The sequence below is a fragment of the Pleurodeles waltl genome, chromosome 3_2 (genome assembly GCF_031143425.1).
Source record: "Pleurodeles waltl isolate 20211129_DDA chromosome 3_2, aPleWal1.hap1.20221129, whole genome shotgun sequence".
NCBI classification, from domain to species: domain Eukaryota; kingdom Metazoa; phylum Chordata; class Amphibia; order Caudata; family Salamandridae; genus Pleurodeles; species Pleurodeles waltl.
Window position 1 is genome coordinate 47597943 of NC_090441.1, and position 26580 is coordinate 47624522.

General features: G+C 46.5%; 1 protein-coding gene across 1 annotated transcript in view; it reads left to right on the top strand.

The window, feature by feature from the left end:
- Window positions 1-7731: 7731 nt before the first annotated feature.
- STYXL1 (serine/threonine/tyrosine interacting like 1) overlaps window positions 7732-26580 on the top strand; it is a 246121-nt gene continuing 227272 nt past the window's right edge. The window contains exon 1 of the mRNA XM_069226724.1: window positions 7732-7912. Within this exon, the coding sequence (XP_069082825.1) occupies window positions 7893-7912 (20 nt within the window). The 5' untranslated portion in view covers window positions 7732-7892. The remainder of the gene's footprint in view (window positions 7913-26580) is intronic.

A 26580-nucleotide genomic window follows, 5' to 3' on the forward strand; every position in this document is an offset into this window, starting at 1 on the left:
TAGGCTACACCCCAGCTCCCTTTGTGTCACTGTCTAGAGGGAATTCACAACAGACCAACTGTCAGTCTGACCCGGACGTGGAATACACAAGCAAGCAGAGGCACAGAATGGTTTAGGCAAGAAAATGCCCACTTTCTAAAAGTGGTATTTTCAAAAAAACAATTTAAAAACCACCTTTACCAAAAGATGTATTTTGAAATTGTGAGTTCATAGACCCAAACTCCACATCTCTATCTACTCTCAAAGGGAAACTGAACTTTAGGGATAATTGAAGGTAGCCCCTGTGTTAACTTAGGAGAGAGATAGGACTTGCAACAGTGAAAACCGTATTTGGCAATATTTCACTGTTAGGACATGTAAAACGCATCAGTACATGTTCCACCTTTAACATACACTGCATCCTGCCCTTGGGGGTACCTAGAGCCTACCTTAGGGGTGCCTTACATGTAGTAAAAGGGAGGGTGGGGCCTGGCAAGTGGGTACACTTGCCAGGTCGAATTGGCAGTTGAGGACTGCACACACAGACACTTCAATGACCGGTCTGAGACATGTTTACAGGGCTACTTATGTGGGTGGCACAATCAGTGCTGCAGGCCCACTAATAGCATTTGATTTACAGGCCCTGGGCACCTCTAGTGCACTTTACTAGGGACTTACCAGTAAATCTAATGTGCTAATCATGGATAAACCAATCAACAGTACAATTTATATAGGGGGCACTTGCACTTGAGCACTGATTAGCAGTGGTAAAGTGCGCAGAGACAATAAACCACCAAAAACAAGGTCCAGTAAACCATAAAAACAGGAGGTCAGAACGTAAAAAGACAGGGGAGACATGCCAAAAAGCTGCCAGGTCTAACAAGGCGTAAGTTCTAGGCCACAAAGGAAAGGATTTTTGGACACACTGGGACGGTCATCAGAAGGGGGTCGGGATTTGAAGGTTGAGGGAGGTGTTGTCTGACGTGTAGTTGTGGATGTCTTGGGTGCGTGCTCATGGGAGGTATGCTTGTGTGTGGTGGGTGTCTGTTAGGTGGGTGGCTGAGTGAGGGTGTTTGTGTGTCTTGGGCTTAGGGGCGGTGGAGGTACCGGGGGATGCCAGGCTCGGTGGGTGGCTGTATGTTGGGATGGTGACTGCAGGTATGGTGGATGTGCTGGATGTAGGTGTGTCAGTAGCTGTGGTGTCTGAGGGTGTTTGCATGTGGATGTTGTTTGTGTGTGTGCCAGTGGTTTGTCTTGTGGTGCTTGTGTTTGTGTGCGCTACCTTTGCCTGTTGAGGTGGATGCCTGAGGATCTGTTCGTGTGCTTTGGGTAGGTAGGGGAAGAGGGAACTTGGACTGGGAAGAGGGAGGTGGAGGGGAGACTGAAGGTGGTGGGGGGTGACTGGCTACCATCAGTGTGGAGGCAAGAGCCTGAAAAGATCTCTGTAGGGCAGCCATTGCACCATGAATGCCTTCCAGGAATGCATTTGACTTGCCAATCCCTGGATGGCACTCACAATGGTGGATTGACAGAGATGCTTCTCAGGAGGTCAATAGCCTCCCCAATGAGGCAGCAGGGCTAACAGGGGCTGGGGAGGAGGTGTCTATGGCAAAGGAGACGCCCACCCTCTTGGGTGAGCGAGCACAGCCAACTGGATGGGGAGCAACATGGAGGACGGTGATAGAACAGGGGTGGCGGACAAGAATGGTACGGGGGAGGGTCCCCAATGGGTCCGTCATCACTACAGAGTGGCCACTGGAGGAGGAATCTGATGATGATAAAGAATGTTTGGTCTGCCCCGTGGCACTCCCCTCGACTTCCAGGCCACTAAATCCCTCTGTGTCTTGACCTGAGGTTCCTTGGCCAGATGCTTCCCCACTCGGCTGTGCCCCATCTCCTTTGCTTGCCAGTGCTGATGCTGCAAAAAGAAAAATAATAGGGTCACAACATGTACCTGATAAGACTTCAACCACAACTCTTAGTGACAATATGATCAGGTCAAGTAGGCCTCAGCAAAAACTTACACCTAAGTGGCACATACATGTGCCATGAGATATGCTTGCATGCCATCTGGATTTCCAAACGTTACCCACAAGAAATACAGAATGTCAGACTACTACAACTGCATGGATGAAATTTGGCAAACACCACCACCATACTACAACTAGGTGACCGTTCCATTCCCAATGCTGTGCCACATGCAGCAGACTTCAGTTAACTTGTAGTCAACTAGAGTATTCTATTGGAAAGTGCACACATCCATTTTGCACTTTCATGAGGTACAAACATTTTGGGATGAAGACAATGACACCAGGCTGACTCTGATACAAATGTTCTATGGGATGTAGGAGATGAAGCAGGCTTGTTGTTATTGTATGCTGTTGGGTGTTCTGTATTTTTCACTGAAGAAGAGCTTGATGTCATTGCACTTTTTTGTGGAGTGAGGAATAGGTGTGTCAAGCATGGTGTTGGTGCAAGGCTTGATCGTTTTGAACATGTTTCTGCTTCTGCTTGTGGCTACACTGATAATGTTGGTTTAATACTTTGTTTTAGATGATATTATGAGCTGTCTGTGTGTTGTGTCCCTTCTGATCTTCAATCATATGTGGAGTCGCTTGGTGCTCCACCCACAGATGACACCATCATGATTCACGTATATACCTATGATTCAAAACTCTAATTGAAAATCTCCTCTCCTTCTGACATCTAGCGCCTCAAATACTGCTTCCTCATCACCCAGATCTGGATATCCAGAGCCGACCTGAAGCTCATCCCAACCAAGACAGAATTCCTGATACTTACAAAAGGCAGTGCAAACCTGGCTCAATGGCAATAGTTTGATGGCTTCGAATACCAACTTCAATCGAATGCCAGGTCACTTAGATTCATCCTGGACACCAACCTCACTCGCAAGTAACACATTGCCAAAAATACAAAGACAGCTTGTTACCAGCTCTGTCTTCTAAACAAAGTCAAACCTTTCTTCCAGAAACTGACTTCAGAACTGCTGTTCAAGCCCTTGTAGTTTTGCATTTGGTTGGTGGTAATGCCCTACACCCTTGCTTCCCAGATGCCACACAGACACCCATATGGGCATCCTACACGCCACAGCATGTCTCATCCAGGGTCTGAAGATGTAACATCACATTTCCACCATACTCAGAGAACTCTACTGGCTCCCCTTGCCTGCCTGCACCATCTTCAAAATCAGCTGCATCCATTACAAAGCCATTAGGACCAGCACTCCCACTTACTTTACAAATAATCTCACCATCGCTGTTGGTTCTTAGCACACCTGCAGCCAGCACACTATCAGACTGCAGACGAAGAAGTGTAAAAATAAAAAACACAGACAGCAGTTGCAAAGTAAATCTACAAGTAGAAGAATTCCTTTAAGATTTATTCAAGTACTAGAACACCAAAAGCAAGAGCAACAACAGGAACTACTTGCTCCTTCTCTTCTTCCAGGCAACTGACTCCAGAGGGTTCCAACAATAAGACCATTGGTTCTGGAACTCTGGGAAGTTGCACTGGAGAATGCAGAAATACTTAACCCAGATTACATATAATAATTACATACAATGTTACATAAAGTATATACTAGTATTCATGTGACATAACACATCTCTCTCTCTTATAGGACAAAATAACAACCACAAAGATAACCAAAAAATGGTAATAAAAATACACAACACTATTTACCCCCTCACATATATAATCTGAAACCCATTTGGTCTCATCTACACTCTTTTACTATTGATGGGACCAGTCTCAGGAGGGGCTATGTTATCACCAATGTCAAAAGACTTTTCTACTCCAACCTCTGCAGACAAATCCAGGGTGTCATCCACCGAATTGGCCTCACTAAGTTGAACATTAACAGGAAAACCTTCAAGGCTCACGCCCCCTAGACTTCTCTCACTATGGGGCTCACCCTCAAACACTTGTGTAGTTCCATCTCCACCACCTTGGTCAGAACATATGTTCTCTCCAACATCATCACAATCCCAAACCATAATCTTAGTAACTTCAAAAACTTTTTTATATACATCATGATCACTTTTTGAAATTGCTATCCTGTTGAGATTTCATACTTTAACATCACTCAACTGAACAGCAGTGTGAAAAATGTTTATAACATTCAAAGGTTCTGAGAACTAGATCTCAAACTTTGTTGCTTTCCAAGGTTTTTTAACCTTGACCCGTGTACCTTCCTCCACCACAACGTCCTTGGACACTCCCTTAGAATCATACATATCTGTGTACCTCACATGTGTATCCATAATCTTCCTTTTTACTTGCTTGATTGAAATATTGGTACTTAAAGACAGCAATAACCACTCAGGATGATTTTTAGTTCTCGCCCCTTCCTCTTATGACCTCTAAAGGAGTCACATCCAATGTATCTTGAATACCTGCCCTGTACATCTATACCATTTTCAAACCTTGTACTTCCTAATCTTCATTGTTCTTTACTGCCAATTGCACTGCATTCTATCAATCCATAACCACTGGGATTATAGAATGATCATACATGGCAACATTTTAGAAGAGAAAAGTATGAGATTTTAAAAATAATTGGGGGGAATGTATTTTCCCAATTGACTTCTAATGAAGCAGAGGGAATTTTAGATGAGAGGGAGCTAAACTAAAGCTATATTTGCTTACAAAATTGTGATTGATGTACTACTGTGTTTAATGCTTACTCTTCCAAAATAATTCTTTGCTTTCCTGGAGGTAAAATTGTACTCCATTATCACTGATGAGTTGAACTGGCAAACTTTCATCCATGAATGATTTATCAATAAAAAATAGTACAGTATTGGTATGACCTTATCTACACTTTTGATCATTGGCCATCTTGAAGGCACATCTATTAGTGCAATAATGTATTTAGAGCAGACGCTTATGGGCCCTGATACATACATGATATAACAGCAGGCCTAATGCATCTATGCAAGCAGGATCTGGGACAAAATCCCTATATCCATCAGAAAACCAGCAATGCTGCTCCAATTTAGGAACGAGTTGAAGACTCATCTCTTTAAAGAAATCTACTTCACAATAAATTAACTTCCACAGCTTCTTCACCTATCACTCATTGATGTTATGCTCGCCGTTGTCAATGTAAAGGGCACTGATGCCTTTTGGGTAGGTTTGTGCTGCTGCAGTCCAGGTTTTTTTCTTTGAATTCTAGGACTTGTAGTCTTGCTTATTCCATTGTAAAACAGAATTACAAGTCCCAGAATTCAAAGCAAAAAAACCTGAACTGGAGCAGCACGCATGCACTTGGAAACTTGACAGCAATTTATACGGTTGCCTCCTTGCAAGTATTTTAAAGGCCTGACTGAAACTTTAATGTTAAGTTTTGTAAAAGCTAAGGAAACAAGCAGCCCTACTCCTTTTCAATATAAACATAATGCACCAAATATAAGAAGAAACCACTTCAAAAGTATTCTAGAGCTGTCTACGCTGTGCGTACAGTGAGGTGGGGTGGCATAGAGTAGAGTGGGATGAAGAGGAGTGGCATAGAGTGGAGTGGTATAGACTGGCGTAGAATAGAGTGGAGTGGCAGAGAGTAGAACAGCATAGAGTAGAGTGGGGTACAGTAGGGGCATAGAGTGGCATAGAGTAAAAAACAGTGGTGTAGAAGAGAGTGACATAGAGTTAAGTGGTGTAGAATGGAGTAGTGTGCAGTAGGGTGGTACAGAGTAGCACAGAGTGACCTAGAGTGGAATGGGGTGGCAAGACTAGGGTGGTTTACAGTAGAGTGAAGTGCAGAAGAGTGGTGTAGAGTAGCATGGTGGAGTAGAGTGGTGTGGAGCTCCATAGATTGGCATTGGGTGGAGTGGAGTGGCATAGAGTAGAGTAGGGTGGCATGAATTAGGGAGTATAGTGGAGTGGCCTAGAGTTGTATAGAGTAGGGGTGTAGACTACAGTAGCGTGGAACAGAGCAGCATAGGGTGGAGTAGAGTGGCACAGAGTGGCGTAGAGTGGAGTGGTGTGGTGTAGAGTAAAGTGGTGTGGTGTAGAGTGCAGTGGAGTGGCAGAGAGTAGAATCACAGAGTAGAGTGGCACAGAGTGGTGAGGATTGGCATAGGGTGTAGTTGGATAGAGTGGACTGACGTAGAGTGGACTGGAGAGGTACAGAGTGGAGTGGTGTACAGCAGAGTGGCATAGAGTAGAGTGGAGTGGCGTAGAGTGGAGTAGCATGGAGTAGATTGCCATACAGTGAGGTATAGTAGAATAGAGTGGAGTAAAGTGGTGTGAAGTAGAGTCGAGTGGCATGAAGTGGTGTAGAGTAGAGTGAAGTTGAGCAGAGTGGAGTGAACCAGAGTGGAGTGGCAGAGTAGAGTTGAGTGGTGTGGAGTAGATTGGCTTGATGTAGAGTGGTATACAGTAGAATGCTGTAGAGTGGCATTGTGTAGAGTGGTGTAGATAGGAGTGGCATATAATAGAATGGCATAGAGTGGAGTAGAGTGGCATTGAGAGGAGTGGAGTGACATAGAATAGGGTGGAGTAGAGTGGGTTGGAGTAAAGAGGCTGGGTATAGATTGGCATAGAGTAGAGTAGTGTAGAGTGGCGTGGAGTGGCGTAGAGTGGCATAGAGTGGAGTGGCGTTCAGTGACAATTTATGGAGTAAAGTAGTGGCGTGGAGCGCCATAGAGGCGCGGAGTGGCATAAAATAGAGTGGTATAAGTGGAGTGGCGTAAAGTGGTGTACCAAAGTCTGGAGTGGCGTACAGTGAGTGGTGCAGAGTGGAGTAGTGTTCAGTGGCGTAGACTAATACGGTTGTGGGTACAAGTAACTAAAAACATCAATAGTGATGGCAGATAGGCTGAAAGCAACATAAATAAGAATCTGTAAGCATGCGTTAAAAATAAGAAGACACAATGCATATCCAAGACTAATTACAAAATGCTTATAAAATAAAAGAAAATAGTGAGTTGTAAAAAGACGAGGAAGAACGTACTTGGTCTATGCGGAGAGGAGCTAACTCAAGAAAGCAAAAGAAGACTTATGGAGCTAACCAATCAAAATACTGCAAATGAGAGTTACAAGGAAAGCAACTAATACTCTACTGTGGATGCACTGTAAACCCATTAATTGTAAAGAATAAGTCTTGCAGTGCAGCGCAGCGCATGCACTGTGTAGGTGAGACCTATAAAGAGAGGGAGAAATGTCAAGTTAAAAAACGAACAGGGGATTTTATAGAAATTCCTAATAACAATGTACCCAACCTTGTCCCTTCATGGCTTCAATAGTCAGTATTTGTCTCTAAGAAGGGCTATGCATAAGCAAAAAGGGCTAAAAGAAAATTACAGACATGCCTGCCATCACTGGAAACTGGAAATCGAAAGATGAAAAAAAACTTCGGGGAAGAAGGCTCCTCATTGAGTTAATTTCAAACAGAGAACACTGGGAACATATAAAATTGCGAACCACATAGGTAACATTTCTTGCAAACATTTTAGTTTCCTCCCCTAAGATTTGCGGCAGTAATAGATTCAAAACCTCTGCCAATGTAAGATGGCTGACGGAATCAAAGCCTATGGCTTGAATGTCTGGCGAAAGACCTACCACTTTCACACACAAAAGTAGACGACTACTTAATGTACCCAACGGGGCAATATGGCGGCCATCTTGAAACGATGGTGTTCTTGGTACATGTCTTCATGCGTATATCTCAAACGGGCGGAAGTGTAACTTCACGCGCATTTGAAGTTAATTACCTCAAACGGTCGAAGTGTTGCACTATATCAAAATGCCAAAAACTAAGTGAAGGCTAGGAAACCAGTGGAGCGTACGAATAGCGGTGGTCAGGGGCGGAGTCAAGCGAGGAATGGCGTCTCCTTAGTAACAAAACGAGTCCTTAACAACCTTCCCCGGAAGAGAGGCAGGTGTGCGCAGCCATGCCTGTGTGCAGCAACAGGTCAGCCTATATTCTGCCTATTTTTAGCTGTCAGATATTTGCACATATTTTTAGCGTGATATTCATGTTAAAATAACCCCCTTTCTTACACGTCGTTAAATGTATACTGCTCTTATGCATATTCAGCTAAGATCCTTCAGCTAAAACCAAATCTGGTGTTTGCATAAAGCTGCTTTTTTTAGCACCTGGAAGTGATACCATTGTGTTGTGAGGAATCCAGGGTTGCCGGACTCAAAAGTAGGTCGGAAAATGATGCAGTACATTGCAATATTTAAAACACGTAGTTTGCGAGTCAGAGCGTAGGGTTTCTTAAATCAATTTTTAAAACAAGCATTGACTTAGTCACTCCTGATGTCCTGTACTTGATGCAGCACCCTCACAATAATAATGTTGGAGTTAGGAATGTGAATGAGCAATAAAGACGCATTTAAATTTTGTTTTTATCTTGTCACCGAGGTCAAATGTAGGCTCCGTCTTCTGATAAATTGCTGTTTATTCCTTTAAATGGAGATTGGTGTTTTCTTTCCCTGACTGCAAAGTAAGAGGATTTTGTAATGTGAACTATGTGATAATCTTGCTGAGTGTAAAAGGAAAGGCTGTAGGATGTTAATTTGTTTTCTGACAACAAAACTAGAACTGCACAAATATGTCAATATATATCAGAAGCTAGGAAAGCACAAATGAAGAACTTTCTTTTGAAATTCTGAAGCATGATAGAAACAAATATTTTAATAGTATTAAAGTAAATCATAAGACTTTACTCAGCGATGCACAAATGAAAAATATTCCCTGGAACCAGATTTCCACATATTTACATTTGTGCGCTTTACAGTTCTATCTGTATAGCTACATGTCTGTGCATGTTTGGGGGGCATTTTAATGTAAATGATAGTGCGCTATCACACCATGCTTTAGCAATATATTTGCAATAGTGTGCTCCACAATGCACCACAAGCTACATACCAGACCCTCACCATACTCCTGCTGAATGGGTGTGGCTCATTTGCTACATTTGGGGCCAGATGTATCAAAGGGTTTTCATACATATGGCCTTTGGTCTTTGGGTGATGCTTGAACTTTTCACAATCCTTGTGACTTCAGTGGCAACATGGATGGCAGCACCCCCAATGTGAAAATTGTTTCAGCACCACTGAAGCTTAGGTGAACAAATATATTACAATCATTAAATAATGACAGCAGTGGTGCAAAATTCCCTAACATAACCCAGGTATAGAATAGGAGGAAGTGGTCCACACTTGCCCCACACACAAAATAGGCTACACGGGCATCATGCCTCCCATATTTTGAATGAAACTCTTACATTTGAAGTCAAAGTTGAGATCTTAGTTTGGGAAGGCTAAGGGCCTCATTATTAGGCTGGCAGTCACAGGTCTGACTGCCACACTACAACCCTGGCAAGCGGACCCACCAGAGGACCGCCGTCCCCACTGGGAACATGGTTCCTGATGTGATGGCGGTGGCTGGAGTTGTAACCAGCCACAGCGATACTGAACTCAGGGCTGATTACAATCCCACTTTCCGCCAGCCTTTCCATGGTGGTGGACCCCGCCATGGAAAGGCTGGTGGAAGGCCAGTGCATAGGGCCCCCCTGCCCAGCACCATCAGAATGTGCACTGTCTACTTTGCAGAAGGTGCGCGCTGTTGCCGCCGGTCAGCCCGACAGGAATGCGTAATACAATGTTCCCACCAGTCAGCCTGGCAGGAACATTGTAATACGCTCATGGGGAACATCACAGCCATGGCAGTGGCATCCTCCCCTCGGCCTTGACGGTCCTGTGGTGGGACCGCCAATGTCGTAATCAAGCCCTAAATGTCACACCTGGTGGGATGAACTAAAAACTAAATTCAAAGTGTGGCTCTGTTGAAAACGGGGGGCGCAGGGGAGCCCCCAACCCTTCAGGGTCCCTCAGCCCTTCACAGAAGCCCAGTCCACCCGAGGCCAATAAATATCTGTGCAACATGGGGGACTTAGGGCCCCTCTTCACGTTCTGCAGAGGGGTATCATCATCTTACATTACACCACTGGCTCAAACCTGTGCTTTCACTCAAACATGTGCCCCAAAACATTGTATTCTGCAATTTGAGGTTTACTGTTTACTATTATAGCTATGTACCCAAAAAACACAACGCAATGTGGCTATAAAGTCAGGACTGGTGGAATGTTCCAGACATGACATGGAGCAAATTCACATTTTGAAGTACCAATGAAGTACTACATGCATACTTCTAGACTTTACCACCCTCTGTGCAAAAAGCTAGATGAGTATTTCTGGATGTTTGTAAACTAGAGATTAAATATGCAATGATTGTCTGAGCCAGACTGCGGTTTCATCATGATGGTAGGACACATAAATTTACTTCACCCAGGGAAGTAAACCAATTCACAAAATTTAACATTACAAAGAGAGAGAGGGTACAGTGGCTCCATATCTGCCATCACTTATGGCTTCTTGATGCCTGGAAGGTGACCATGAGGATATAAGTGATATTGATTGAGAATGACATAAGCCGGCTTTTTTGTTTTACAGCACCTTTCGCTATGCTATGTTGCCTGTGTTAGATCTTTAAATCTTTGTCCTGGAATATTTATGGACTAAACAACCCCAAGAAGACTAGATTATGATATAGTCTGTATATGGGCCACCTCAAAGACCACAATAACTTCAGTGTGGCTTTTTAGTCTCAATTGTGAGCACAACTTTTGCCTCACGATGGGGGATATATAGGTAGCTTTCTCTCCTACATATGCAAGAGGTGTGGCAGAACTGATCAGGAAATCGGTTAATTACAAACCACAAAACACACATGCAGACCAAGCTTGAAAGCTATTGTTGCTACAGGGCACAGTCTTTTATATCCCACTTATGCTAATTAATGTTTTTGCTTCACATGCTCACTGGAATTCATTGACAAGTTACTCTCCGCATGTAGACAATACAATTTATATTAAGAGAGGGAATTTCAATCTGGCTCTGGATGCGAAAAAAAACTGATCTTGGACTCGTGAGACACATAGGCACTCATTATGAGTTTGGCGGTTTTCGGGCAAGACCGCAATGCGAAATGGCACCAACATACCGCCAGTGGTGGCGGTATAGCGTCCACCGTATCACGAGTCACAAAACATAAAATGCCCAAAAATAGACACAAAACCAACACCGCCAGGCCAACCCATGGCGAAAGAGTGACTGAACAACCGCCAGCCCCGCCACGCAGACACCATTCTGACCGTCATATTTACAGACAAATTCCAGCACATGCACAGCGGTAAACCGTTGGCAGTTTGCACTGCGGCAATATGAAAAGGCACCGCCGAAAGTATCCAACACTACATGGGCCAGTTTGAATATCCCACACCTCAAACTCATACACACACCATGCACATCTGCACACGCCACCATACAACACCCCCACACACCCACCCACAATCCCTAGCGACAAATACAAGCAGACACACTCAACACAAAGCCAACCCCAAACACAACAAAGACAATCACACTGCACACATTGTACACATTTTCACCACAGCCAGACACCCCCATATCACCACACACCCCGCACTGCACCTGACACGCACACCACATACCCACCACACAACATGTCACGTTACAAGCACCCACGGTTCACCGACAATGAATTGCGGGTCATGGTGGATGAGATCATCAGAGTAGAGCCACAGCTCATGGGACTCCAGGTACAGCAAACATCGATATGCAGGAAACTGAGTTATGGCAGAGGATCGTCGACAGGGTCAACACAGTAGGCACCCTGCCACGCACAAGGGAGGACATCAGGAAGAGGTGGAACGACCTCAGGGGGAAGGTCCGTGCAATGGCGTCCAGGCATCAGATAGCCAGCAACAAGACTGACGGTGGGCCCCCACCTCCTCCCCTTGACTTGACATCCTGGGAGGAGAAGGTCCTGGACATCATGCAACCGAGGGCCTGACTGGCATCAGCAAAGGGCTCAACTCTGTTAAGTCAACAATACCCCCCAAGCACCAACCACCCCTGCCCATTCATGCCTCCCCACCACCGTCCAACCTCCTACAACCCACCCCACTGCACCCATCCCAATCACCCCACGCACCTCCTCTCCATGCCATACCACCCCACTTCCACTATCCCTACTCACTCACTCCTAATGCACGGATGACAACCATAATGTGGAGAACCACAGCTCCCACAATCCAGCACAACTCACACAGCAACACACTACAGACCTACTGCACAGTGGAACATCTGCATGGGCAACTATACCACAGCCCTCACCAACTGGCTGCCACAACTTCGTCCCAACACATGGCAATGAGAGCAATGCCAACCACCATCCACAACCCCCATGCCACATGGAAACCATGCCACAAACCCCTATACCAAATAATTGTCTGCAGTGCAGCAGCTGTCATTGCCATCACTGGGAAGCAAGTCAAGCCACAGCATGCATCACAACAGGGACATAACAACTACAGTTACACAACTAATCTGTACCGTTTCCATCCACAGGTACCCCTCCCACTGCCGCCCTGCAGAGGATGCCAGGCTCAGACAGCCCTCCCCTGGATGAAGGGCCTGCTGGATGTCTGGATGGGGACGACGACTTTCTTGGGCAATCTGGGGTCACTGTACAGTCCACCAACAGCAGACCCACCCTGGTCACACCGGACACCCCCACCCATATGGCAACAACACCACAGCCAGCCCCTGAACCCCAACATGTGCCCCAGGGACCTCACAATCAGAGGTGTGCACCATAGTAGAGGGGCCAGAGTCAAAGGCGCATACCACAGACAATGAAGGCCCGGCTGCTACTGGGAGTGGCCACACTGTGCCAGGGGCAGAGGTAAAGGAGACCAGGGGTAGTGGGAGGGGAACCATGGTCCAAGGCTCGGGGAAGCCACACCAGCTCACTGCCCAGTAGGCCCTCAACCAAGTCCTGGGTGTATACAGGCAGACCCAGGACACAGTGGCCCAGATACTCGCTATCGTGCAGGAGACCCAGAAGATGCAGGGGGAATACCATCAGGAGGCCATGCAACAATGTCAGGCCCACAGTGCCACCATGGCCACCATAACAGGGGTGTTCAAGAACCTGACCACCATCATGCGTGAGTCCACCACCCACTAGCAGGCCCCTTCCACTGGCCACATCCCATCAGAGCCCTCCACTTCAGCGGTAGCCAGTGGGATGGAGGCCCTGCCACAGGACCCGCAGGACTCCAGCACCCCTACCCCTACCCCTGTAGCTGAGGAACCCCTGCGCAAGCGAGGACGTCCAACTAGACATCCAGCCGGACATGATGCCAAGACCACGACCACCACCAGGAAGTGACCCTCTTCTGCACCTTATCCCTTATGTGTGACTGAGACACCCTGTCGACTGTCCCCTCTCATGTCTCGGTTTTACCATGGCCAGCATACTGGACCTGGACTACCCAAAGCTGGACTCACCACTCTGATGATCTCAGCCACCATAACCCCACTCATTACCCCTTGCACTTGTCCCTCCCAAATAAACACCATTGAGCCAAGTTACTGCCTATGTCTTTATTTATCATGAGTACGAATAGCACTGCCAACCCATTGCCCAGCACAGGCATGGGAGGGTGACAGAGGGAGCAAAATGCAGGGAGGTCGATCATGGAATAGCCAGTGACTGGAGATATGTGTCAAGGGAGGCAACAGGTCAGGCAGGGACCACAGTACACCACTACAATGTCCTAAAAGTAGAGCAAGACAGGGACAACAATCACTGTAGGAGTCACAGATGCCAAGTCAACACAAATGCACTGTAGGAGCAGGTATCCAAGGAAGATATGGTAGTCAAGTCCACAACCATATGGCCAGTACCAACACACAAAAACAACATATACCAATCCTATGGTACCACCCTCACAGCACCCAGCGCCAGACCTGACCTCATACCCACTGCCACCAACAATAATGTAGCACTGCCAACCAATGTCGACTCCCAGGATAGATGCTGCACAGATGCAACAACCGTGTGTGGCACACACATAGTACTTGAAGTGGCAGCTCAGGGAACATTGTACATACACGTTGGTGGCACTAGTGCACCAGCACAACAGCTGCTTGACTATAGGCCTGACCTGTACACTGTGACTACCTAAGTCATAGGCACATGTGACACCCCCCAACCCAGCCAGAGGAAGAGCTGAAACCAATACCATCAGTGGTCACAGACAAGTGGTAGCAGGGACAATGCAGACAGTCGTAGAGGACACATACCAGACAGTTGACACATAACTGCATCTCAGTCGAAGTACTGTTGAATCAGGTCTGCCCTGGAGTCAGCTGCATCCTCCTCTTTATCACTCCCCATGTCCCCTTCATCAGCCACTGATACAGCTATACTCTCCTCTGCATCCAGAAATGAGCTGTGACACCTCAGGGCCAAATTGTGCAGCATGCAGCAGGTCACAATGATCAGGCACACCTTCTGTGGATTGTAGAGCAGGGCACCCCGGAGATGTGCAGACACTAGAATCTGGCCTCCAGCAGGCCAAAGCACCTCTCAATGACCCATCTGGTACGACTGTGGGCCTCATTGTAATGGTCCTCTGCATCTGTAGTTAGATGCCTCACAGGTTTCAGAAGCCAGGGCAGTTTGGGATAGACAGAGTCACCTGTGTACTCAGAGGTAAGGGGGATGTGAAGGCCGGGAGGGTGATAGGGCAGGGACACAAGAGTGCAGAGAGCTGAGGGGCACACATATGCAGGGGTACATATCGATGAGCCAGGCCCGGGTCCCTCGTAAGTGGTGCCATTGTGTGTGGGACGCCACTGTTCCGCAGGATGAAGGAATCATGCACAGAGCCTGGGAACCTGGCCGTCACCTGGGAGATGTATTGGTACGCGAGGCACATCACCTGCGCGTTAACCGAATTAAAGTTTTTGCAGTTCCTATAGACCTGTTCACTCCTCCTGAGTGGCACCAGGGCAATCTGGGTGCCATCAATGGTCCCAATTACATGAGGGACGTGTGCCACTCCGTAGAATGCAGCCTTGACAGTGGGCAATTCTGCACATTGGGGGAACTGGATGTAGCCGGCCAGATGTTTGAGCAGGGCACATAATACATCCCTCAGGACATTGCTAAACATGGGCTGCGACATCCATGCTGCCAAGGCCCACTGTGACCTGGAAGGAGCCTGAGGCAAGGTAGTGGAGGACTGACAACACCTGCACTGTGGGAGGGATGGCACTGGGATTGCGAATGGCAGGTAACAGATCCAGCTTCAACTGGGCCACCAGTTCCATGATGGTCTCACGGTTCAAGCGATAGGTCTGGATGACGTGACGCTCCTCCAGGGTGGCAAGGTCGACTAGGGGCCTGTATACTAGTGCATTCATCATCCTCAACCTTACATCGTACCTGGGAACAGGTACCATAGACTGTGTAGACTGTGTTGATGTGGCCACATGCTACCAAAGGTCACCCATTACGCACTAACATTTTACCCATAACACACATTGGACATGTAATTGCCTGTCCTGCATGCATGCATGGGACAGGTGGAAGTGAACTCATCCCGCCAGCGTAACAGGTCATGGCGGTAGGCGGTCACGACAGCCATGCAACTCACCATTGGTTAACACTGTTGCCTATGGGAGGCAGGAGCCAATGGTGATCGCCGCCGACGGTGGCGGTGATGTCCGTGGCTGACGTGACCGGCATTTCATGTGCTCATGCTCACTTAACTCTTGAACCTCGTGCACTGAAGACCTCCATTGCTTGTGCTGCTGTGTTCTGACTATGGTAGCCAAGATGCCAAGTCCTACAGGAGATGGGGCCCCAGCCTTCACCCAGGAAGAGTTGGGGCAGCTCGTGGACGGGTCCTGCCCTTGTATGGACAGTTGTATGGGGCACCGGAGCAGCATGTGAGCACAATGTCATTGTCCTGTATGTGAGTTGTGCGCATGGAGATGAGGGCCTTGGTAGTGACAGTGTGTCTGGAGCATGGACATAGGTGAGGGGGCTAAGACTACTTTGGGTGACGACGTGTGAGCGTGTGAGTGTGTGATGTGTCCCAGGGATGTCACTCTACATGACTGTGTCCTTCTTTCTGTGCCTGTGTCTCCTATGCAGGTCAGCGCCCATCAGAAGAAGGAGATTTGGTGTGCCATCGCCAAGCAAATGCAGGCCCTGGGGATCCATGCCCGGCGGAGCATCCACTGCAGAAAGCGGTGGGAGGACCTGAGACGCTTGGCTCAGAAGACCACGGAGGGCTAGCTGGGGATGTCCTCTTAACAAGGGAGTGGTGCCCATCGGACCCTGAACCCCCTAATGGCCCGCATATTGGCAGTGGCCTACCCGGAGGTGGATGGGCGCTTGAGGGCAGCACAGCAGCCACATAGGGGTAAGTACCCACTCTCACTTGCTACATGTCTTGCCATAGTGGCTCTGGGTGGGCACCATTGGGTAGCGGTGGCATGGGTGCTTGGTACAATGATGTCCAATATGGGTAGTGTCCATCTGGGCAGGATTGGCATCACAGGTGTGGGTAATGCCATACAGTCAGTGGTACCGGGCAGCTACCACCAATGTTGAAACAGTGTGGCCACCTACTAGATAGATGTGCTTGCCAGCTCATGGCAACAGGTTGATTGGTCTTGGGGTGTCAGGCCGTTGTGATGAGTCCTTGCCAAACACTGTGCCAGGGGTGGATCCCAGGACCTCAATAATCTGGTAGGCACTGCACGTGTAGTGGAGATGGGTGCGCCAAGTGGTCAGAGTGCTAATTTACAATAGCCAAGTAGGCCTGCCAACTAGCCATGCAGGATTCTGTTGGGTGTGCAGTCCATCACATGCCTGTCTCAAAGGCCATGGGTAGTGGGCAGGTACTGGACAGGTGGGTATGCCGCTCTTCATGTAGATGTTTGCATCAGTCAGACCATCAGCGGTTGGCATGTGCATTGTTGTGGTTTCCCTCTTGGTGTTCCCTAGTTTTAGGATGTGCAGGGGTGGGCAGAGTGTATCATGGCATCAAGTACTGATGTTCTACCCTGTGTAACTGTTGTGCTGGCATTGACCGATTGCACTCTGTCTCTCTCTCTCCCTCCCTCTCTGTCCTCCTCTGTCTTTGTGTGTATCAGCATCATCTGGCAAAGGAGAAGTGGCATTGGCAAGTGGGGAAGCTGCAGCCCACGGAACCCAGGAGGCTGACACCAGCGGAGCCGAGGGGACCAGTGGGATGGAGGGTGAGGGGAGTGCCACGGAGGAGACAGCCTCGAGCACACCATCTTCAGATTCCTCCTCCGATGGCGGCTCCCTGGCGGTGGCGGACCCATCTGGGACCACCCCAGTACCATCCTTGTCCGCCACCCCCCTTACCAGAATGGCCCTCCCTGTAGCTCCCCACCAAGTTGCCCGTGCCTGCTCACCCAAGAGGGTGGGCATCTCCTTCGACGCAGGCACCTCTGCCCCTGCTGTCAGCCCTGCTGCCCTCAATGAGGGGGCTATTGACCTCCTGAGGTCCATCTCTGTGGGGCAGACAACTATTGTGAATGCCATCCAGGGACTGGCATCCCAGATGCAACAGACCAATGTGTTCCTGGAAGGCATTCATGGTGCCTTGTCTGGCCTACAGAGCTCGTTTCAGGCTCTGGCCTCCTCCTTGACAGCAGCCACTGTCCCTTCTTCTTCCGTCCTTCCTCCAGCTACCTGTTCCCATATCCACATCCCTCGCCCCTCACCCATCTAAGGCAACCTACTGACCCACATGCATCCACCTCAACAGACACAGTACGCAAGGACAAACATAAGCACCACAAACGCCACTACCACCATGCACACATACAACAGACACCTGCAGACATGACAACATCCACACCCTGCACCGACTCCCCCACTGCCTCCCCCTCACAGTCAGTACACCACTCACACCTGCAGTCAGCACCACATCAGTCACTGATCCTGCCACATGTGCCCTTACTGCCACCACATTATCTGACCCCCATTCATGCACCCCATACACCACTGGCGCAGACACCACGACTGTCAACACACTCACATGCAGCACGTCCACCCTACCTCCGGACACCCCCCAACATACACTCACATGTCCCCCCTGCCATCTCCCTGCATCTCCTCCCCACCTCCTCCCAGTACATCTAAACGCCCCCATCCAACAGTCCCCCAGCACACACATTTCATCCACCCACGCACCTGCACCCAAGGCACCTCCACGTACACACCTCACAACCATACCCAATCCCTCCACCCCCGAACGTCCTTACCCTGACCTCCCTTGAGTTCCCCAAAAATATTTCCTCAGAGAGTTTTCCCTGTTCCCCACCACTGCCTTTCAGTCCACCACTGCCCCTCAACATGCCCCTCCACCACCTGCACTTCCAGCCCTGTCACATCCACCGCTCCTCCTGCCAAACCCAAGCCCATTCCTACTCCCTCCACTTCCAAGGCCAAGCCCACTCCCTCCACTTCCAAGGCCAAACCCACTCCCTCCACTTCCAAGGCCAAGCCCAAACCCCGCTGCCGGCTAACCCTTCCTCCTCCAAGGGCAAGCCCAAGGACCCCCCCCTCCAAGCCCAGACCAAAGGACCCCCCCCCTCAAAGCCAAAGACCCGCCCCCCCCCCCACCCGACCTCTGAGATGCCTACATACCCCATTGATGCCCCTGCCCGGTTGAGGCCTGCACTTTGCTGTCAGGAGTCAAGTTGGGGCATCACCTTCTGCCCAGTGTACTCGGGCATTGTGGACTTTTGGACTTGCCCTGTGGCCTGTGTGTTCATGATTTTATTCAAAGTTTTAAAATTTATAATATATAAGCACCACAACAGCGTTGGTGTCGATAGTACCCACCTAGTCCTGGCTTTCCTCCCACATGTATGTGTGGTGGTTGTGGGTATTTGTGTGTATATGCGTTGGTATGCAAGTTTGTTTGCGTGTGTGTGTGGCTTCCTGTGTTGTGTGTGTACTAATATCGTTCCTTCCAGTGGGTGCTAGGCTGGTGTACTTACGGTTGGTATCTTGGTCGCCATCGTTGGTCCGGGAGTTGCATGGCCAGGTAGAGCATTGGAAGGAGTTGCAATTCGCGTGCCATGGCACCTACGGACGTGCCTGTGTTCCTGAAGGTGGGTGTTCCCTTTTATATTGTTCATTTCCGCCAGGCTTTTGGTGGCGGTGGATCCGCCCCGGAAATCCTGGCCATGTGCAATCTCGTAATGTGGTTGTGGGATATTCCCAGACCGTCGGCCTGGAGATGGCTGCCGCAAGCTGTGCCGGCCCCTCTGCTGTGGCAGGCTGAACGGTAACTTGGCTGTGTTCTGCAGGTGCCTTTCCAGTACTTGTGATATGGCGGTCTTCACCGCCGGGCCCATGGCGGTGCAACCTCCAACTCCACCGCTGACCGCCATACTCGTAATGAGGGCCATAGTGCTAGGGCAAGAAAGGCCCTGCTACAGGTGGTAGAAATATGCGACTTGGTGGATATATGGCACACCTATAATAACGAGGAGTACACTTTTTCCTTCTATTTCACAGTCCATGACTCCTTCTTCTAGAGACTAGTGGCTGCTGTCCAGTTGGCGGCCCCCTGTGTCTCTGATTAGTGCTGGGAGACAAGAGAATACCTGCAGGCGTGCTGATGTCTTAAAAGTGGAGATTACCCTTAGAGGCTTTACTTCTTGTAGTTTTCAAAAATAAAATTCACACCACAGTAGCTGACTATTTTGAACCAAATGTGAGCACAGTGTCTCAGTATTCTGTATTGTGGGAGGGCTTTAAGGCCTACACATGTGGGATCTCTCTAAGCAGTCGGTAAACATGAAGTCAATTAGCACATGATTACTTAAACTGGAAAACACCATTCTGACACTTGAGAACAGGTACAACACAAGACATGATGATGTAATGTTAGCGACATAAACCAACTACTGCTGCATAGAGATGTTGCTAACAGGGAGGTGAGTTTCTCAGAATTCATGTACAGGCTTGCAAATATAGACAGGAGAGAGACTGGGCTGATCCCTGGCGTGGGTTCTTACAACTCCAGACATGTCACTGTCACATCCCATCACAGATCCAATTGCCAGATAGGCACAATAATGAAGACATCTTGAAAACATTTATATAATTCTGCTGTCAACTGTACACCACTAGGAATACTCAAGCTCTTGAATTTTTATGTCCTATTTAAATGACATAGCAATGGTTAAGATGATTTCAAACTATGGCTGGTGAACCTTTAAATCTAACAGAATTCAACACAATGATGTACTCCTAAGTTAATGGCAAAGCCCCCACCTTGGGTGGCTTCACTGCCAAATCTTATAAGGAGTATCTATATGCTCCACACCTCTTGGTGGTTTAGGCAAAGCCTTGATGAAAGGCACACCCCCAGGGTATGAGAAACAGTAATGACTACACTCAATAAAGAGCTCTTCCTATTGTTCTCTTTCTCTGCTGACCCCTGACAGTAAAATAGTGCCTAAGATTACTGCCACTAGACTCCATCCATTGATGGAGAAGCTTGTCCTTCTGGATCAGGTGGGATTTATCATCGGCAAGTCAAGAATGTACACGGTACCCACAGTATTTGCTGTAATACACCCACCAATCATTCTGGAAATTAGAATGACCTCTGTCTTTTTGGATGCAGAAAAGGTCATGCAGACTGGGGACAGGAGAGTATATAATATCCTGACTGGCTCTTATAACAGAAGTCTTTGGGACAATATCTGTGAACCTTTTGGATCTTAAAAATTCTTCATCAGAAGGGGAACTCGTTGGGGCTGCACCTTGTCATCACTTCTCTTTGACCTGGCGATAAGACCACTTGAGGCTCACTGACAGAATAGCACTCTTGTAGGAGGCTAGCTTTCTTGACAAGGAGACGTATTTTCTTGATGTATACAGACGATATCATGTTAAGGGTTTCCATTTATCAGTTAAAATCAATAATTGCACAGAAAACCCCCTGGGCATTAAGATTTGCCTTTTTTCTGTTTTCACTGTAAAAATACAGATTTTAGCTATATTTTTACTGCTTTGATGCCATCTAGTTTGGAAGCAGTATAAGTTGAGCCATGTGGAAGGAAGAGAATGAGCAATTTCCCAGAATATTACAACTGCCCAGATTGCATATGATCATACAAAGATTATTCATTAGTTTTTTAAACAAATGAAAGTCTTAGGGCCGGATTTAGAGTTTCCCATAGGACATAATAAGATCGTAATATGGCAGATGGAATAGCCATCACATTTGTGACAGAGTAACCCCATTCCGCCAAACTCTAAATCAGGTCATTAGTTTTCAAGAAATCCACTGTATGTTGAGGCATTTTTACACCTATGTAGGCCGCACATGAGCTGAGTGATGACTGTGTCGGACAGTCCTTGGTGCACTGTATCTCTAATCGCTCACAGGCCATAATATAGAATTTCCTAGCTATCGAGAAGGAAAGGTTAAATTATATTAAGGACCAAGGCAAGGATTATGCATCACTTTCTTCCCTTTTATTGGATAGCAATTGCTTCACAGTTCATTCCCTTAATAAAGAAACTTGAAAACTACACTTCCCATAAAACTTTGGAAATTAAATAACAGAGTATCCAACTGTCCACCAATCACATAATCCACCAGGCAATAACCAATGCTGACAACCCTTCCTCTTTCTTCATGCAAGGATCTCAGCCGATGTGTCTCTTAAACATCATTTGTCTGGTCTGTGCCTATGGAAAAATAGCGCACAATTTTTTCTTCTATTCCTTACGACTTGTTTGACACACTTATGAGTCAGTACATTTTGCTAGTAAGAGTTAACTACAAATAAACTATTTCCTGTCACACAAAATTCTAAATTGACATTAATCAGCTTGTGATTTAACAGACTTTACCACAATCATGACAATTAATTGAAAACTTCTACTTACTTTTAAACATGTTCCAAGGCCAGAAGGAGGAAAAAGAGATTTTTCGGAAATTCTCCTGGGTAGGATAATCCTTCCTTCCATGTACTTAATATTCTGTGTCAGGACCAGAGGCAAGGATTATGCATGTTTAAAGCTTACTTACCACCAAAGATACTGTTTCCGAAATAGGCTTAAAGTAGAAGTTCTTCTACTTCTCTTCTTTTGAATCTGACGACCAATCAGCAGCGTTCATGATATTCTACAGTCTTCCTCCAACTGTAATTGCTTTAGAGACCATGATTCATGTAGTTGAATGAGGTCCAACCTTTGTTGTGTCTGTTTCTGCCTCCTCCCTAATCAATCTTGCAATCAATGGTGAACTCACTGCCTTAAATGGTTTATTTAGTGCAATAAGAAGTTGTTTCTCTCCCCAGGTTGTCTTACCTCTGTCGTCAAGTTCTATTAAGCCTTAGAGCATCTGACCACACATAGATTAGCCTTCGAGTTGCCCATTGTCACACTTTCTGGTTCCCTTCTTAGGGGGTTGATCAGCTGTGCACACTGGGATCCTAGAGAAAAGGGGAGGGAGACTTCTCCCTGGAGCTCCTGATAGTTTAGACGGCAGCCTGTTTAGCTAGTCATTGATTGGTTTCAAGGCTTCGGTCACAGACATTGAAATGTCGGATTCAAGACCCTCAGGAAAGTTGGGGTCTTCAGGGGCAACATGTCTTGCTCCCTTTCCAGGCATTGGGAATATTTGTGATCATTAATTGCCAGCATGTTATATTGACAGAAGCACCACCACTGTAGGTACCTGATTACTCATCCAATTAATACGATTGTTAATAGATTCATATAAACGTATAATTAATTAAAAATTGGCTGTTAATATAATATCATAAATGTTACCCAAAGGAAAATCAAAACAGTAGTTTCTTCCAAACAGTTGAGCCACCCCAATCTTATTACAGAAAACATCAGGCAATAAGTGTTTTGCAATTATTCCAAGGGATGACAGTTGATGATTTGAACAAAAGACAAAGCTTTTTGAAACTAAATTTAAATATTCATGTACACTGATAATAAAGTTATCTTTTGTAATGTAAAGAAACTTAAGTCTAACTGTTACTTAGGTTGCCGCCTTTCCTATTTTGTTTCAGATTTATCTTTTTGGTGCTAGTGCTGTCGTGGGTCAATTTCAGTTGGGCACAGTGATAGCGTAGCTTAGGCTTATAGCCTGTGTCCTTTTACCTAGTTATTATCCCTGTATTCAGTTTGATTAATTTTATTATTACTTCTTTTAGTGCCATTGTTTTAATTTCATTATCAGCTGCTGTTCTGCGAAAGCGTCATTATCAGTGTTATGGACGGCATACTCTGCATCGTATTCTCTTCTTTGGAATCACAAGAACAGAATGCGAGGCACACAGAATAATATTTTCTATTGCCAGCCCCAAGACTGCGTAAACAGTCCAGCACTTAGGTACATACTTACGTTAGGCTTCTGTGCATAAAGATAAACATGCCCCCTATAAAAACATCTTGTAGGACAAAGGTTATTAGAGGGGTTCCAACCAGAATTTCCATCCATGCTGCAAGGTAACGGGGATGGGGTATACTTCACAGGGACACTGTACAGACAAATTTGGCTTGCATCACCATGCTCTTGCTTAGGGGCTAAAGATTAGGCTTCTAGGTAAGAATTGTATACTCATATTATGACAATATGTTAAGGTTGTTTATTTTTACATCTCTAATTTTCACAATCCAGATTCTGTCATTCTTCATTATCCTAATCATTGCAGCTCATTGCAGTCAATTCAATAAATATATTGAAACTGTTCTGCATCTCCTTTCTTGCCTCTGTGTGTGTAAGAGACTTGCATTTGGAGAGAAAAGGGTAAGGCTTGTTTCACCACTATTTTCCTTGAGGGGTTTTCAGAGTTCCATGTATGGCTGCCACAAATCACCTTTACCAGTTTGGGTTTTGGTGAGGTGCTTCTAGTGAGCCGGGAGGGTTGGGTTGACAGCTGCCAACTGGTGTGGGAGCGACTCACTCACTTACAACCCAGAGGTGCTGCCGCCCCAAATCCAGCAGTCTTGTTAGAGTACGAGAGTCCTTATGACATGGCGCCACCAACAATGGTGTAGGCACTAATTTTACAAGTCTCCTGAGTTTCTCTGTTTGATACACACTGAAAGTGCCCTAAGTACCATTACACGGAGACGTTCATGGTCTTGGGGGCAATCCTTCTCAGCCAAATAGGGAGCACCTATCTACGCTGTAGGTTAATCTAACTTGACCACTAAAAGGATTTAGTTTCACTGTTGGTGTTCCCAAACATAACATCTATTCTTTAATATGGCAAACGCTATAAACATCAGGGATAACTGCAGACATCCGCTCACGCAGTTTTAGCCAATGGCTTAACAGAAGATGGCGGGGATGTTACATTTGTTGTGGAAGCCCACGACGCATGTACAACAGAAATATTTTATTCTTGGGTCACCTTTCCTGAAACAGATTTCATGCATATAGAATAGCAAACATACCACAACAGTACCAAGCTTATCAATACTTAGAGATAACTCTCTCGTATCAAGAACATCAAAACCTGTTCAGTGGCACCCTTCCACATCAATACAATGCATGAGATTAGGTCCTTTAAGCTATGATGAACCAATGTGGCCAACACTTGACATGTATACACCATATCCCCATGTGCAGGCTATGCAAGTAGCTGAAGTATCCACACTTTATAATGAGCTAGCAGCAATACATAGACGAGTAATACAATTTGTGATGTGGACTCTGAACACCGCCTCACCGAGGGCTGCCTCCGAGGGCTGCTCCAGCTGTTAATCAGTTGGCCGTCCTGGGAATTAATCCACAAACAGTCCACTCAATAATGGGAAAAGTACCCACAGAGCAGAAGATTCGGTTCTGGATTGCACAAAAAACAAACCAGCTGGAAGCAGTGTTTCCAACAGAACCCCAAGACAAACAGAGATTTCTCATGATGTGCTTGCCATTTGGCATGGTCCCCTCAATAGAAGACTGCAACACTTGGGGTTCAGTCTTTGCCACAATGTATACCACCACGCCTGGTACCCTGACACTTGCTAATTCACCAGAAGTGTTAAAAAATACAAACTTGGGACTTGGGACTGGACTTGGGAATGAAACTGATGCACAATTTTGACACAGTGTCCTCAATTGTTTTTGCCAACAACATTTATAGGCTGGATTCCTAAAGTTGGGGATCTAGTGTGTGAAATGATTGCTGTGAAGAAGGAATTTGACCCATCCTACAGAGCACCGGTTCCCATCCTGGGACTACACGGCACAAGAACAGTCATTATACCACCGCTGTCTTTTTCCACACAGAACAGATTTGTTTCTGTCGACAATGTCAAACTGCACCATGTGGCCGTTCTTGCTCGGTAGACCCAGAGGTTCTTCGGGTAGTACCCGCTCCCCTCTCGCTACCCTACATGTTATACCTCTACAAGCAGTAAACAATGTTTCTGCCAGCACCAATTTCCACAATTGCCTCCTCGTGTATGGGGAGGGCGGCGAATTAGCTTCTGCTGATTCCTGTCAACACTTCATTGGTGAACACTCTTCGAGATGTGGAACGCTATTATTCCAGTTAAACTCAGACAAATGATATTGTCTACTATGAACCACCACAAATGGGTCCATCCACCAGCTCTGCATCAGCTCCTGCGTTTGCACAGACTGCTTCTGGTTATTTCATCGCCATTGAGGACTTTTCTTATGACTTATCGGTTTCTGCAACTGAGACTCTATCAAAGACATGTAAGCTGTACATTTGGCTTAAGAACAATTACTTAATTAATTCATGGTACTGTCTGTGGATACTGTTAACATTGCTTGCCTTTCTGCTTTGGATCGGTTTTGTTGTTGTCTTTTTCCTTCTGAGAAATGGTCATTATCTTCCAGAACGCTCTGCTGTTGAGCCATTGGAAGAGGTTTTGACATCTTACCTGTCTTCCCATAAGGTCCGAAGAGACTTGTCCCTTGTGAACATTTCAGGAGTTCTGATTCCAGATTGCATTGTGTAGGAAAAAGTACCATTTGACATATACGGTCCTACTGAGGTCATTCAAATTCCATATGTGTTTAAAATTTCCCTGAGTGATTTTATTACACTTGGTATTGTTTCCGATGACTGGGATGTTAAAACAGTTGATTTCATGCTTTCTGAGCTTGAATATTACACTGTATTTGAAAGTGAAGATTGTATATGAACACAGCAAATTATGGGGAAATGTTTTGTTATCACTGTTACGGACATTTCTTTCTGCACCAAACCAGTGCTCCAAAATCAGTTTACTATTACACACAGTGGGAGCATTGTTCAACACCACCTGTGGGGAGCCCCAAAACATATGTAGATAAGTTTGCGTATTTTACCGGGCATGACACCAGCAATGCTGTGTTCTATTATTTCAAATTACCACCTTCGACAATGAGGAAATTACTGCTAACCGACACAAAACTAATCTATTCAGATTTGTTTGTTTCCTGTCTTGCTGTGGAAAAACACTATTGAATTGAAAAGGGTATGGGGAACACAAGAGTGACAAATACAGGGTAGGGAAGCTTTGTTTAGAGCATGCCTAATTCCTTTACAAATTATATTTTTAAATGACACCATCCAGCAAACATCATGTTTGGGGTTAGCAAAGATAAAATAATTAAACATGCCTAGTACCCGCTCACCTGC